Source organism: Mesoplodon mirus, assembly GCF_964341445.2.
Source record: "Mesoplodon mirus genome assembly, chromosome: 15".
NCBI classification, from domain to species: Eukaryota; Metazoa; Chordata; class Mammalia; order Artiodactyla; family Ziphiidae; genus Mesoplodon; species Mesoplodon mirus.
Window position 1 is genome coordinate 10221250 of NC_138991.1, and position 14155 is coordinate 10235404.

At 47.7% G+C, this 14155-nt stretch overlaps 1 protein-coding gene across 1 annotated transcript in view; it reads left to right on the forward strand.

Annotated features, from left to right (window-relative positions):
- Positions 1-9383, forward strand: part of ATP9A (ATPase phospholipid transporting 9A (putative)) — a 135538-nt gene extending 126155 nt beyond the window's left edge. Inside the window, exons 25-28 of the mRNA XM_082600340.1 lie at positions 289-397; positions 1070-1127; positions 3232-3435; positions 4731-9383. Of these exons, the coding sequence (XP_082456466.1) occupies positions 289-397; positions 1070-1127; positions 3232-3435; positions 4731-4867 (508 nt within the window). The 3' untranslated portion in view covers positions 4868-9383. The remainder of the gene's footprint in view (positions 1-288; positions 398-1069; positions 1128-3231; positions 3436-4730) is intronic.
- The last annotated feature ends 4772 nt before the right edge of the window (positions 9384-14155 follow it).

A 14155-nucleotide genomic window follows, 5' to 3' on the forward strand; every position in this document is an offset into this window, starting at 1 on the left:
CGTTGTATTTCCCTCCTCAGCACTTTACCTCCAGCACACAGCACACGGTATAGTTTACTGAATTTGTTTTTTGACTCACTGACCAGCACGGAAACTCTCCGAAGGCAGGTGTTGTGGTCTGCTTTTCATCTTGAATCTCCAAGTGCTCGAACTGGCTTTGGCACATACCAGGTGCTCAGTACGTAGTAGTTGAATGAAGGAATGGAAATTGGGCTCCAGAGGCTGGGGCAGCACATGGCTCGTACTCCACTGGCTGGATATTACCTGTGGTGATTTTTTTTCTCCAAGGTACTCCACCATCTATACCATGTTTCCTGTGTTTTCTCTGGTCCTGGACAAAGATGTCAAGTCAGAAGTTGCTATGCTGTACCCTGAGCTCTACAAGGATCTCCTCAAGGTTCACTGAGCCCCTTCCTCCTTCCTTCCTTCCTTCCTCCTTATCCATTGTTTCTTCCTTCTTCCCTCCCTCCCTCCCTCCCTCTTTTAACATATTTCACACAGACCCTCCATGTCTGATGTGAACGCACTTGAACTGGTGGCTTTCTTTTGAGAGGAAGGCGTGGGAGTATATGTCTTTTCTCAAAGTACGATATGCACATGTAAAGAATATTAAACTGTACAGTGATCTGTCAACTTTTAAAACAAACCTTCTAATGCCTTTTTAAAAAGCCCCTGACAGTTCCATTTTGTAGCTGCAACTTGTGTCTGTTCCTGGAAATGCTTTTGTGTACACTCCTGAAAAATGTGTGTGTGTAATTGCATTTGTTGGTCCTCGGGATTTTTGATAAAGAGCAGATTTATTGGGTTGGGCCAAAAGTTCATTCAGGTTATTCTGTAACATCTTACGGAAAAACCCGAACGAACTTTTGGGACAACCCAATATTTCCATCTAATATCAATTCTCTTTTAAAAACGTCATTTCTTTAATGTATTTTGATGTGTGTGAGCCACTGTTTTGATGAAAACAGGCAGGTTGCCTTGTCTGGTTGGTGGAGGGTAGCCTGACGGTGCCTCGGCCCTGGATGAGCCCCGCACGCTAGCCCTCTCTGTCTTCCTCTCTCTCATTCAGGGGCGGCCGTTGTCCTACAAGACATTCTTGATATGGGTTTTGATCAGCATCTATCAAGGTAAGGACGGGTGAAACCACCTGTTGTCTTATGCTCTGGCCTTGGCCCCAGGGTCAACTTCACCATTCTATTGTCTGTAGCACACAAAGAGAAGCAGCTGGAATCCTGAGATTGCAGTAAGGAGTGTGGCGCTGTGTCTGAGGGGGCCCCCCTCCTCGGGTTCTCAGGCCTTGCCCATCAGGCACAGAGTCACACATGTGAGGTGGTGCCGTCCGCTTAACTGAGACAAAGTCAGAGAAAAGTACAACTAATACTAATCAAACCCTGCTGGGGTGTTCAAGACATTGTAACAAAAAGTGGTCGCTTTCTGGAATGTTCTGATACTTTTTCTGAAGTCAAGTTGTAGTTCTTGAACAACATATTTACTTCTGTGGCCTCCAGAGAGGGTCCCTCAGACTGTACAGGCTTTGTAAGATGATTTACTGGAATATGAAAAGGAAATGTCAGAACCTCTCTTCGTATTCGTTTTTTCCTCTTTTTAGAACTTCTCTTGTCATGTATGTTTTATAATGTACCTGATACATTGGCACAGTGGTCCTGCTACTTCTCTGTGTCTGTCTGCAGAGGCACACATGGATAATTTACAAATCCACATCGTCCATTAGGGATTCATTCTTAGTGTTTTTTTCTGATGGGATGTGTGGTCAAAAAGTGTAGACCGTTGAATTTGTTAGGAGGCTAAATTATCATTGAAACAATTTGAGGGTTTTTTTTGTTTGTTTGAGAAGTATAGCGAAGTGACATGTATGTCATGTTACTCCCACACATATTTGGGCCGGCGCCCCAGGTGCCCCTCCCTACCCCCCCCCACCAAGTTCCCCCTGCATCCCCAGTACTGTTGTAACAGTACAGTCATTTGAGGAGTTTGGGGGTTTAGGGTCTCCTGGCCCTGCTCTTGAGCAGGAATCTCATGTAGCTAGTGTTTTTGATCAACGTGAGCCATTCCCCATTGAGTTCCTGCGATTCTGGATGAAAATGCACTTACCTGGACCCTCCCCCACTTCCCTTTCTCTCCTCAGTTGCAGGTGCGTAATTCCTTGAGGGTCTCTCTTGGTTGCCCCTGTCATTTTTTGTATTCGGGGGCAGGGAGGGGGGTAAAGGAGACAAAGCATAACATTTACCATCTAACTCTTCTTAAATGCGCAGTTCAGTAGTGTCCCGTATGTTCACGTTGTTGTGAAACAGATCCCCAGAACTTTTTCATCTTGCAAAACTGAAACTCTGTATCCATTCAACAACAAACGCCTCTTTCCTTCCTCCCTACATTTCCTGGTAATCACCATTCTACTTTGTCTCTATGAATGTGACTACTTAGATCCCTCGTATACATGGGATTGTACAGTATTTGTTCTTCTGTGGCTGGCTGCATCTGTCATTTAAAATAATACACAAAAACGTCTATTTCTTGTTCCACCCAATCCAGATAGTTGCTCTCTCTGCCTCTTTTCCTTGTTTTCCTCTCTATCTCTTCCTCTTCCTCTCTATCCAGTTATAAACTCTCTATTAATAAAGACACAGACATAGAGAATGGACTTGAGGACACGGGGAGGGGGAAGGGTAAGCTGGGACGAAGTGAGAGAGTGACATGGACATATATACATTACCAAGTGTAAAATAGATAGCTAGTGAGAAGCAGCCGCATAGCACAGGGAGATCAGCTCGGTGCTTTGTGACCACCTAGAGGGGTGGGATAGGGAGGGTGGGAGGGAGACACAAGAGGGAGGGGATAAGGGGACATATGTATATGTATAACTGATTCACTTTGTTATACAGCAGAAACTAACACACCATTGTAAAGCAATTATACTCCAATAAAGATGTTAAAAAAATAAAAATAAAAATAAACTCTCTTATATACAGCCAAAAGGGAACATAGGAAAACTAGGATGTGATGCCTCTTTCAAACCTCCATAAAGTACCACTCATTAACCTCCTTTAACAAATGGTACCTTTCATGTCTGAATGGGGAAAACAAAAGGACAAGATGAGAGTGAGCAGGGTGAGCCTTCAGTGGGGAAGGAGGGGGAAGCATCGGCTCCCAGCAGGGAGGGCTGCGTGGCCAGCAGAAGCCCCTCCCCACCCAGACTTCCCTCCGCCTTTGCAGGGAGCACCATCATGTACGGGGCGCTGCTGCTGTTTGAGTCGGAATTCGTGCACATTGTGGCGATTTCCTTCACGTCGCTGATCCTCACGGAGCTGCTAATGGTGGCCCTGACCATCCAGACCTGGCACTGGCTTATGACGGTGGCCGAGCTGCTCAGCCTGGCCTGCTACATCGCCTCCCTGGTCTTCCTCCACGAATTTATCGGTAAGACCCCCCCTGCACTTAGGGTCCGCCCATCAGGTCCAGGGGTCTCACCAGCAGGCCTTTGTACTCAGCTGCCCGCCCTTTTCTCACTGGCGTCCCTTGGGACAAGTGGCAGTTGAGAATCAGCCTCTTGGAACTGAGGCTCGCGGGCATGATCTTAATGTAGAGTGTTTTCTTTAAAACCACGCCGTGCCTGCTGGCTTAGAAGCAGATTCGTTCAGTCCTGTAAGGACCTAGTGGGCTTCTCCAGGGAGCTGGTCACTGTGCTGGGCTCCGTGGAGCTATGGAGATGGTGAGAATCCAGAGAGTAAATGACAGTCTAGCAGGACTTAGCAGTGTTATTAGCTTGAGAAACTCTGCCTTGTCATGAAAGCATCTTCTATCACGCCTCTTCTGTATCAGTAAACGCTCTTTAAGAAGGTTTTGATAAAGGAAAAAGGAGCATTCCCGTGAAAAGTGAAGTCTTAGAACAGTTTCACACTTGTTTGAAAAGTCTCTCTGAATAGGTTTTGTGAGCACCTACTGTGCGCTCAGTGGCTTGAGGCCAGGGAGTCACAGAGGCTTAGAAGATGCAAGCTCTGCCCTCAAGAAGCTTTGGTCGTCACCTTAGATGTGGACCAGTCAGGACTGGGCCCATGGTTGGGGCCCTGGGCTTGGCACTTAGTAGGTGCTTACTCAGTGCCCGCTGCATTTCCCCCAGCCTGTGCTCAAGAGGCAGGGAAGGCGGCTGCCCGGCATCCACTCCCGGTACTGTTGAAAGTCATTAGCTGTCGCTCCTCTGTTGCAAAACCCTCGGAACTGCAGGCCTGACTGTGTGGCGGCAGGAAAGGGAGTTCCCCGCCCCTCCAGGTCACACTCTTCCTGACGAGGGGTCTCCGCCCCCCTTTGCACCACCCTCAGACCCGGCTCTGGCTTCTGTGACCATTGCTGAGGCGAAGGGGGGAAACGTTGCTGGGAAGAACTGTGTGTTTGAGCGTCACTTTCTGCTGGGTTTAGAAAGAAAAGCTCCAGCTGTCAGATTCCAAATCAAAAACACTTGGAAGGGGCATTTTTTTGCCCATAGTTTTCTTTTCCGAGTTGTTGAAAACAGCATTTCACGGAAGGTCCGGGAGCTCCAGAAGCGGGTCAGGAGAGGAGGAGAGAGACAGGGAAGGGAAGTCAGGCTGGCAGCCTGGGTGCCATCAGCACATCCCCTGCGGGAGAGAAGCCCGCGTCCCCTCCGATGGCCCTGCCGCCCCGCCGGCTCTGGGCGGCACGTTCCCGCCCGCTCACCGCTGTCTTCTGTTTGCTTGCAGACGTGTACTTCATTGCCACATTGTCCTTCTTGTGGAAAGTGTCTGTCATCACTCTGGTGAGCTGTCTGCCCCTCTATGTCCTCAAGTACCTGCGAAGGCGGTTCTCCCCTCCCAGCTACTCGAAGCTCACGTCCTAGGCCGTGCGCTCGGGAGAGGACCCCGGTCTCTGCACTCTCCTGGCGGACAGAGATCAAGTTGCATTTCTATTAACCACCACCCGTGGATTGTGCAGTGGTGGCTCCCACGTGCGGTTCTGATATGAAGAGGCTCTGCGCTTCCACGGAGCCCGACACCGAATAAACTGGAGGGAGGCGCCTAAGAGGGCCCCATGCGGGCCTGTCTGAGCCCCTGGTGATTCACAGTCGAGTGAATGTGACTGTGTGAAAACCGGTGACTCAGCCGAGAGATTTATTTGTGGGTCACTGTGCAGGCTTCCTTATGAGTTGAATTTTGTTGTCATGTGATAAAAGTTTCTGTCTGGTCGAAGACTGTAGAGGGCTTTTTGGTTGTTGTTTTAAACAATCCTAGTGTGTGTGCACTTTTACGTCGTTCTGCTCTTAAACTGGTTTCAGAGAAAGATAAAGCTCTCAGTATAGGTTTTGGGGAAAAGACGGTGACATTTGGTAAAAAGTTAACCAGACAATAATCTCAATTTGGAAATGCTAAATATCCTCTCTAAGGCAGCCCTGCTTATCGAAGCGGCACTGGATTCCTAGGATTACAGAAAACCACATGAGAAGCGAGCAGAAGAGAGAGAGAGAACCGTAAATCCGGTCCGTTATCCTTCCTGCAATTCAGCATCTGTGGCCTGGAGTTAACATCACCTGTCACCTTGTAAAAGAATTTCAAAGGTGTTATCTTGCTTTGTTCGGATCTGGTAACAATTACAAAGCCTGTGGCTGGCTATCTGAGGACACCCTGAGACATTTTCAGCAGAGTTGTTTTAGCAGGAAACGTGCCACCAAACGGCCCCTAAATGTGTCGACAGTGTGACAGGAGACTCAGCTAATTCTTTAGGCACCGTAGCACATGTGACTCAGACCCTCTGAGTCTAAAGTGGAAAGGTCAGGGACTGGGGCTCTTTACGTCCACAGAAATCTGTTTCCTGTTAGGAGGAATTACTGAGGACACAGTGACAAAGGCAGAGGCGTCTTAGCCCGCTGCCATCCATGGGTGGCAGCCTTGAGCGAGGAGCCCCAGTGGAAGGAGGCCCGGGTTGCAGCTCTGGGGTCTGGGCTCCGTTGCGCTGCCTACAGATTTCAAGGGGAACTCGCTGGAAGGCAGCCAGGAGTAGAGATTCCTCTCCCCACCAGGGTGGGGCCCACGCATGTGTGTTTCCTATAAAGCTGTGGCTTCTTGTTTCAGGGGAAGAAGAGAATTTTCAAGTGCTGGATGTGGCCCGGCAAAGCTTTCTTGGGTTTTCAAGTCTCTCCTGGCAGAAGCCACATGTGTGTGCCAGAGGATTAGGTTGGTGGGTCTGCAAGAGCTGATCGTGCTCGAGATCTTAGATCTGTGATGAATTCTTTATGAGTCCAGACCCTCCAGTCCTTCAGCCGGGTTCTTCTTCATGTGCTTCAGAGATGTAAGTTACGGCTGCCACCCCAGGGTCGGCCTGCTCTTGGACAGCTGGGGACACGAGGCCCTTGACTTTGGAGCACTTGATACGCTCGCGTATTTCTGTTGCCCTTTTAAAACTTTATAGAAGGACAGTTAAGTTGCAGGCACTGCGAAATTGGCTATGACATCACTTCTATTTTAGTTTTAAGATTCTGCAGTTTCGCAGGATTTTCCCCATTCTGTCCCGGCCATTTCTGCCCCACAGAAAACATTTACAGGACGTAAATGTTGTATTGAATGGATGGTTATTCAGGAAGAGGATCCTTGTCCAAAACTTTGAGAAGGGGCGAGTAGGTCTGACATCTTTGCTGGGTGATTTTATGTGATTTCAGAGGCGGAGCGAGAGGACGTTGTGCTCAGCGTTTTGGTACCTGTCTGTCTTCTTGGAAGTCAGCCTGTATAACCGGAAGTCTAAAGGTATTTCTACTCCCAGTTCTCAAACCCTGAACTTGACCTTGTTCACAGACAGGTGATGGCTCCTCCAGGTAGGTCTCATGGCAATTTTTAGGTGTTTCCAGCAGTGACAGGGAATGAAGATAGGCTCTTTGGTCTTTTCCTTAATTCCCAGTTTTGATCGAGGTGCTTGGGTTGACTTTGAAAGTCAACACCTAAACTCTTGCTTGGCATCTGGGAGGGAGAAAGCGTCCCAGAGGGGCAGAAGAAGCTGCGCCTGGAGGTTGCAGGTGCGTTTGTGCCATCAACAGACCCCCTCGTTCTGCCTTTCGACCGTACCCTGGTGGAGGCGGCCAAGGGTGAGAGGGACTAAAATGCAAATGGGGACCGTGACCGTGTTGTAGAGCCACCCTGCCAGGGGGCAGCCTGCTCCCACCACCTTCCGGGGTCCGGAGTATCTAGGAAAACACACGTGTGCTTCTCAAACTCTAGAGACCCACGTGGCGGGAGCCACAAGTCAGCTGAGTGTACACGATCCTGACGTGCACACATCAGCCCATAATCCTGACAGAGGATCTGCGTACACAGGCACTTCCCATGTTAGCTTAGCTGTGGGGAGAAGACAAAGACACAGACAAGAAATCCAAGCCATTTTAAGGAAACTGCTGAATTCACAAAAAGCATAAGGATTCCGTTCACCAGTCTGGAAGGAACTTAGGAAACACCGTTGACACCTTGGAGGTCCCCTCGCCTTGGAATTCAGTGGCCCCAAGACTCCGACAGCCAGAGGCCCCTGGCCCACAATCGGCACTGTTTAAATACTTTCCTCAAAGTAAAAATTACACCTCCCCCTTCCCTTTGACAACATTAGGTGTTTCTGTCAGAGTAACTTAATTTTATTATTTGATGATTCTTTTTATTATATTTTTTGGTAATGGTGTGTGTGTGGGAAAGCGAGGAACGTGTTTGGTGTCTCTTTTTCCCTCCCTTTCTCTAGGAAAATGACGAGACAAGTGTCTCCATCTTGAGTGATTTCTTGTATCTGCCCGTTTCAATGCTAATTTGAGAGTGTGCACGTGCATGTGTGTGTTGCTTATGGTGCTCCATGAGACTGGCTGCACTTATTTGGGTTGCTTGGGGCGGAGAACTTCACTCTAAAGCGCTGAAGGTCATCCCAAGGAGCATCTTGAGATCGGAGCAAACCATCTGTTTACAGCCACCTGGAGCTGGGAGGCCCAGAGCTGGGATTCCTCCCACTTTTAGCTTTATTATAGCCAGATCCCAGACTCGCTTCCCTTAAGTGAAACCCTTTTTCGTAGCAGTGATCTTAAATACCAACATCTGCTTACCCTTTCCTCCGTATGTTTTCCACTGAAAATTTAGGTTATGCTGACAGTACTTTTGAATGTATTTTGGGCTTTTGTGCTCATTGGAAATGGACACGATCATGCCTATTTTTCTTTCTCTAGACTTTTGCTTTTACTCTTTGTTTTGTTTTTCCCGGGGTGGGGGTGGGAATGCCCTTGCGCCTTCGTGGGGCAGCATTTTAAACCTGCGCCAAAATTGCAGATGGGACCTGCATCTTCTTCTGCTCCATCGTACTTAAGGCCAACACCTATCAGCCATTTTTTTTTTTTTTGCTGTACGTGGCCCTCTCACTGTTGTGGCCTCTCCCGTTGCGGAGCACAGGCTCCGGACGCGCAGGCTCAGCGGCCATGGCTCACGGGCCCAGCAGGTCCACGGCATGTGGGATCTTCCGGGATCGGGGCACGAACCCGAGTCCCCTGCATCGGCAGGCGGACTCTCAACCACTGCGCCACCAGGGAAGCCCTATCAGCCATTTTTATTTGGATCCTTTTGGTGTGTTTGCAATGTGTGTATGTGTGAGTATATGATGTCACCTCAAGTGTTTTGAAGACATACTTGGTTTTCACTGCGTTAAAATCCTATCACTCACGGTTTTGTTTTTCATTGAGAAATATACCAGGAGCTTTGCAAAGACAACAGACTTTATTTCTCCCCCCTTCTTTTAACATAAAGCTTTTTATTTGGTCATTTATACATATATCTTAGGAAATATTTCCATTAATTAAGTCCATTGTGTCTTGGAAAAATATATATATTATATATTATGCTCTTGGATGGAACCGATAAGCATGTGAGCAGCACTGCAGTACTTGGAGATGCTCAGCATCTTCTCACACCAGCGCGGCGTTCCCGGGAATCTGTCTTCTCCGTCACAGTATGGTTGGAGACACGGTCTGTTGGTGTCGCTGGGCGATGTCAGTGAATAGTGTGTTTGCTGGGGGGCAGGTGGGGAGGGGGGCGTGGTATTTGCAAAAAACAAAAATTGTGGCTCATTATTTTGTTGCAATGGGGCTGACTGTGAATTCCTCTGGGACTCCTTGACTTCCTCATTAGTAGATTATCTGTAATCCTCATGGCAAATACTCACCAGGACAGCGTTTTTTGATTAGAGGGAAGTGATAGTACAGAGCTTTAATTTAGCAGGAGCTCCCAGATGATTTAAATTCTTGATCCTGTGATGACACACATGTGATCCTGCGAGACTCTGAGCGGTTCTATTTTCATTGTCTGCCAGCGTGGCCCGTTGCTGTTGCCCAATAAAGCTTGTGTACTTTATGCCTTTGGGGATCATTTTAATTTGTGCAGGGACATGAAACTCTGGTGTCAAAATGAGAGCTTGTTATTATAATGCTATGTTGTATGTATCTCATGGTACATAAAATGTAAATAGCTTTTTCTCCAGGTAAAGAATATTTTAATTTCAGCAAAAAAAAAAAACCCCAAACCCATGCATAATTTATTATTCTGTACTGTTGTCTATTCCAGGTATGTTAGAATTTCAAAAAGTGATCTATATAAAAACGAACATTTTTATGATTCATATTGTATTTATACACCCAGTCTTTGATTGCTTTGTATAGATTTTTTTTTTATAATCAAGTGATAGAAGATTTAGGAACCCCGTCACTTAAGTTTTAGGGAAAAGAGGTTTTTAATCTATTGTATAGGATACAGAGGACATGGTATTTTATTCATCTAATCCGGTGATTCTCAGCCAGAGGTGACTGTGGCCTGCAGGGGACCTGGGGCAATGTCTGAAGTCACTTCTGGTTCTCACAACTTGGAGGGGTGGTGCTCTGCTGGCACCTAGTGAAGACTGCACAGGGCAGTCCCGCAGCAGGGGACCATTCAAACCGACGTCAAAAGTGTTGAGGTTGAGAAACCCACGTACAATCTGCAACCGTCAGTTTTGCCATTTGTAAGAGTCTGTCTTCATTTCCAAAGGAGCCCAGCAGCTGTAAACTCCTGTCTCAAGAAGCTGATTATACATCCAACTGGCCAAATGTTTTAATTTGCAGCTCTTCGCAGCGTGGGCTACTGGCTTCCTCTCCCCGGCTCTCCGCTGAAAGGGCCGTTCTCAGTTTATGGAGTCGAGAGGAGATTGTACATTAGCTGTGCCTCAGTCAAGAGCGGCTCCCCGGGCACGTGGAGGACGCATGCGCTTAAGAGCAGAGGGCAGTACTTTTCCTTAGCCGCGTGCCATCGATGTAAAGTCTTCAGACCGCTTTTACCTGCTGTGAAATTCCATGAATGTGCAGACACTCCTCCATCCGAGCCACTAGGGGGAACTTGAGGATCAAAAGACATTTCTGTTTCCTGTTTTCTCCAGCCCGGCGGGCCCAGCATACCTAACTGTTATGTTTCAAGATGCTGCTTTCATAGCTTCAGAATTTATTTCATGGCCAACGGCTCCGTTAAAAACAGACATTTCTTTTTATGTTGTTGACCAGACTATTTTGCTGGACTTAGCTTGGGGAAAAAAAAAAGAAAAAAGAAAAAAAGATGGGGGCGGGGGTGAGATGAATATTTATTTGATCTCAGATATTTGCATTTTTGAATAATTGGCAACTGGGAATCCTTGCCCTCCTCACTCTTCAGGCTCATAAGGTTTAGAGACGAAATGTCCCAACACCTCAAGTACTTTAACTGTTTTTGTTACGAAACTTTTTAGGGTGACATGAAACCCTGCAGTATTTGTGAGCTGATCTGTAAATGATGGATTTGCTCACCTCAAAATAGAACTGTAGTCGCTCCAAACTTTCCACAAGTTGGAGCACAGTAACAGAATTCATTCAGGACTTGCTAATTTCCTACTTTAAATGGGTTACATAACAGAGCAGTCCCTCCTTTGCGCCTCTCAAAACTACCCATGAAGTGATGGTGAAATGTATCGTTAAAAGCTAGAAATAGCTGTGCTAAACTCTGGGAAAATGATGAGTTTTTTTTTTCTTCTTCTTCTGATATCCCCCCCCCCTTTTTCATCCAAACATTGCATAATGTTAAAAAAAAAAAAAAAGTCAAATCTTTCCGTGGGATTTAATTTCGTTCTCCATGTGGCTGTGGTTGGAGGGATAACTTAAGTACTTTGGGGGCTGGCAGATTTTTGGAGGATCACGCACTCCCGGATCGGTTTTCATCTGAAGCCTTAGCAGAGAAGTATGCCCGATCCTGGGGTTTCTCCCCTTCCCCCCTGCTCCCCCTTTTGTGGATGAGTTATCTACAACGTAGCATCTTTTCAGAAGGCCTGCCTTCTCGTAAGAATGCCAAAGCAAAGCCACCCTCCACTTTCCATATTGAGGTTTTGATTTTGAAATGGATTCCCCTTAAAATTTGGGGGTAACTGAATCATATGTGAAGTCACCAGCCCCACACCCTATGCTCGGTGACCAGCCAGGTCTCATTTCTTAGAACTCAGCCTGCAGGTTCTGTTTGCTTACACTGAGAACTTCGTGTTCCTAAGCCTCTGCTGTTCATTTTCAAGAGATTTAAGAGAAGAACATTTTTTCTTTTATTGGGTCCAGATAAGCCCAGGAATATTTTTTTTTTTTCTTCATGGAAGATTACAGAATCCAGAAAGAGGGATGGGAGTTGTGTGGAATATGCTGATGTATTCATTCATTCATTCATTCACTAAATATTTACTGAGCACCTACTATGTGTTGGGTACTGTTCTTTGGGCAAGAAGCAACAATGGAGAGCAAGAGGGACAGTTCCTGCCCTCATAGTGATTATCTTCTTGTGTGTGGGAGAGACAGTGGGCATACAGATACAGACGCCAATGTCCTCTGACGAAAGCAGGGAGAGGGAGAAGAGAGTGATTATATGGTTAAAGTATGGACAGAGGAAGTGATGGAGGTCAGAGAAGGGCCCTTTGGGATGGACCACTGGAGCAGAAGCCTGAAGGATGAGAGGAAGGGAACTGTGGGAAGCTCTGGGGGAAATGGTGTTTGGGCAGCAGGGTATGCAAAGGCCCTGGGGTTGGAAAGGCTGAGGCATGTTGGAGGAGCAGAAAGGCGGGCACATCACCGGAGTGCTGAGACCAAGAGGGAGGTTGGAGGAGATGAGGGTGGGGCGGGGAGGCAGGTAGGGCCCAGGGTCCATGGCATTCAGACTGAGTGCTGTATGAGAACCAAGCGAGCATTATTAAAGTTGGCCCGCGAACTGTGTCAGAACCTGAACTCTGTCCAAGGGGCCCCAGTTTACTCTCTCCCTGCTACTCACTGACCCATCCCTTCCTGTCTTTGTTTCCACCTCTGTGTTCCAAGGGGGTTGAGGCGAGACCCCTCCCATTGGAATCAACTCACTGCCATGCCCAGTATTTCTGCGTGACTTTATTGGCATAAACGACACTAACTATTATATAAAGAGGAGAAGAAGGCGGTCCTTGGATGAAGTTTCTTCTTGCTTTTCCAGCAAATACTACAAAGGGTCTCTGTTCAGCCCTGCCTGGGGTGCAGTGGGCAGAGGTGATTGTTCTTGGGCGAGCCCTGGAAAGCCGGCCACCTCCGACTTAGAAGGTGAGTCTGGAGGGAGAACCAGTAGAGAAGAATGAACTGGGTCACGTTCTTCGAAGCTGCCACATTTCCAGAATATGCCCCCTTGGGTCGGATTTCGAAGAGGAAGCGCTTTGCAGTCATGAACTGCGTGCGGGAACCCAGGCTGTGTTCAAATTCCTCCTGAAGAGAGAAATAATAACGAGAACAGGCTGTGGAAAAGAATGTAGTTAGTGTCTTAAAGATGGGCAAATACTCATTCTCATTTGTCCTTTTATGTGAAACAGATTTTTTAGAAGGCAATTGGAGTAGCTAACGACATCCAGAGCCCTGCTGATTCGAGTGGGGCCAGGGCCGGGGGCTCCAGTTTGCCCAAACTACTAATCAGACCCAAGGAAAGAGGTGAGTTGATTACCCTGGAAATTGTACAGGAATTCTTCAAAGATGTGGCCAGTAATTAGCGTGTAAGATGCTACTCGCTATGCACAAAACTTAGCATAATTTTATTAGGCAGCTCATCACCACCAGAATTAGAGAAAATCAGGCCAGAAAAAATCCCGCTAGCCAGGCTGCCTGATGCAGACGTGGAGACTTTTGCTCTAAAATGGCTTCATACTTAAGGGAGACGCCAAGAGAATGCACTACCTTTCTTCTGGGCCTAATGGTGGGCGGGAGTAGAAATGAATGCAATGACATTTTAGGAGACAGGCTGGAATTTGGCGGGGGGTAGGGGGAGGCAGCAAAGGGCACCATGCCATGGCCCCAGCTGGAATCGAGACAGGCTTGGTTTGAATACCCAGTCCCACACCTACTGAGTGATATGGGGCCGATTCCTTAGAGTCTGTGAGCTTCAGTTCCCTGCCTGTTTTTAGGACTAGGAACACCACCTGTGAGAGCCAGCACCGAGGTTCATGGCACAGCTGTTGTCATCACTTGAGACCTCTGAGGGGGGGCGGGCTGCAGATGGAGGGAGGCCGTCTCCCCGACGCTCGAAGTCCTTCATAGAGATGGGTTCACGGGCATGTTTTTTCCGAACACTGAGGTCACCCGTCTGGATAGAGTCCTTAAAAGAGTGCAAAGTTGGGGCACAGAGGCAATACCCCACCTTGACTCTTTCTGCTCCCCTCTCCTTGGCTTTGCAGGTGCCTTCCCTTTAAATTGCTCTGCCCTGAATGGCTCCTCTTCCCCGCGTGGGACACGAACCTGCCCACCGTATGCTGGGCTGGCCTGGGCATCCCTACCTGGGGCTTACACCCCTTCAGGGCTGGGGGTGGATGTAGCCAAAGGAGAAAGAGGACGTCCCTCAAACTCCACTGACTCCGCAATTTGGGATGGAGAATGAGAGGCAGGCAGTCATTGAATTGGCAAATCATTTAACACATTTTTTTCACATGAAAACAAATTCATGAATAGAGCAGAAGGCAAAATCTGCTTGAGTTTGAAAAAATAAACCGAGAGGCTTGAGAGAAGTGAAGGGGGAGGGGGTGACTGGAGCCCACGTGGGTGGTGCTTCCTCCTTGGCTTTGCTTTTAGGGGGTGTAGAGAGGTGGCTTG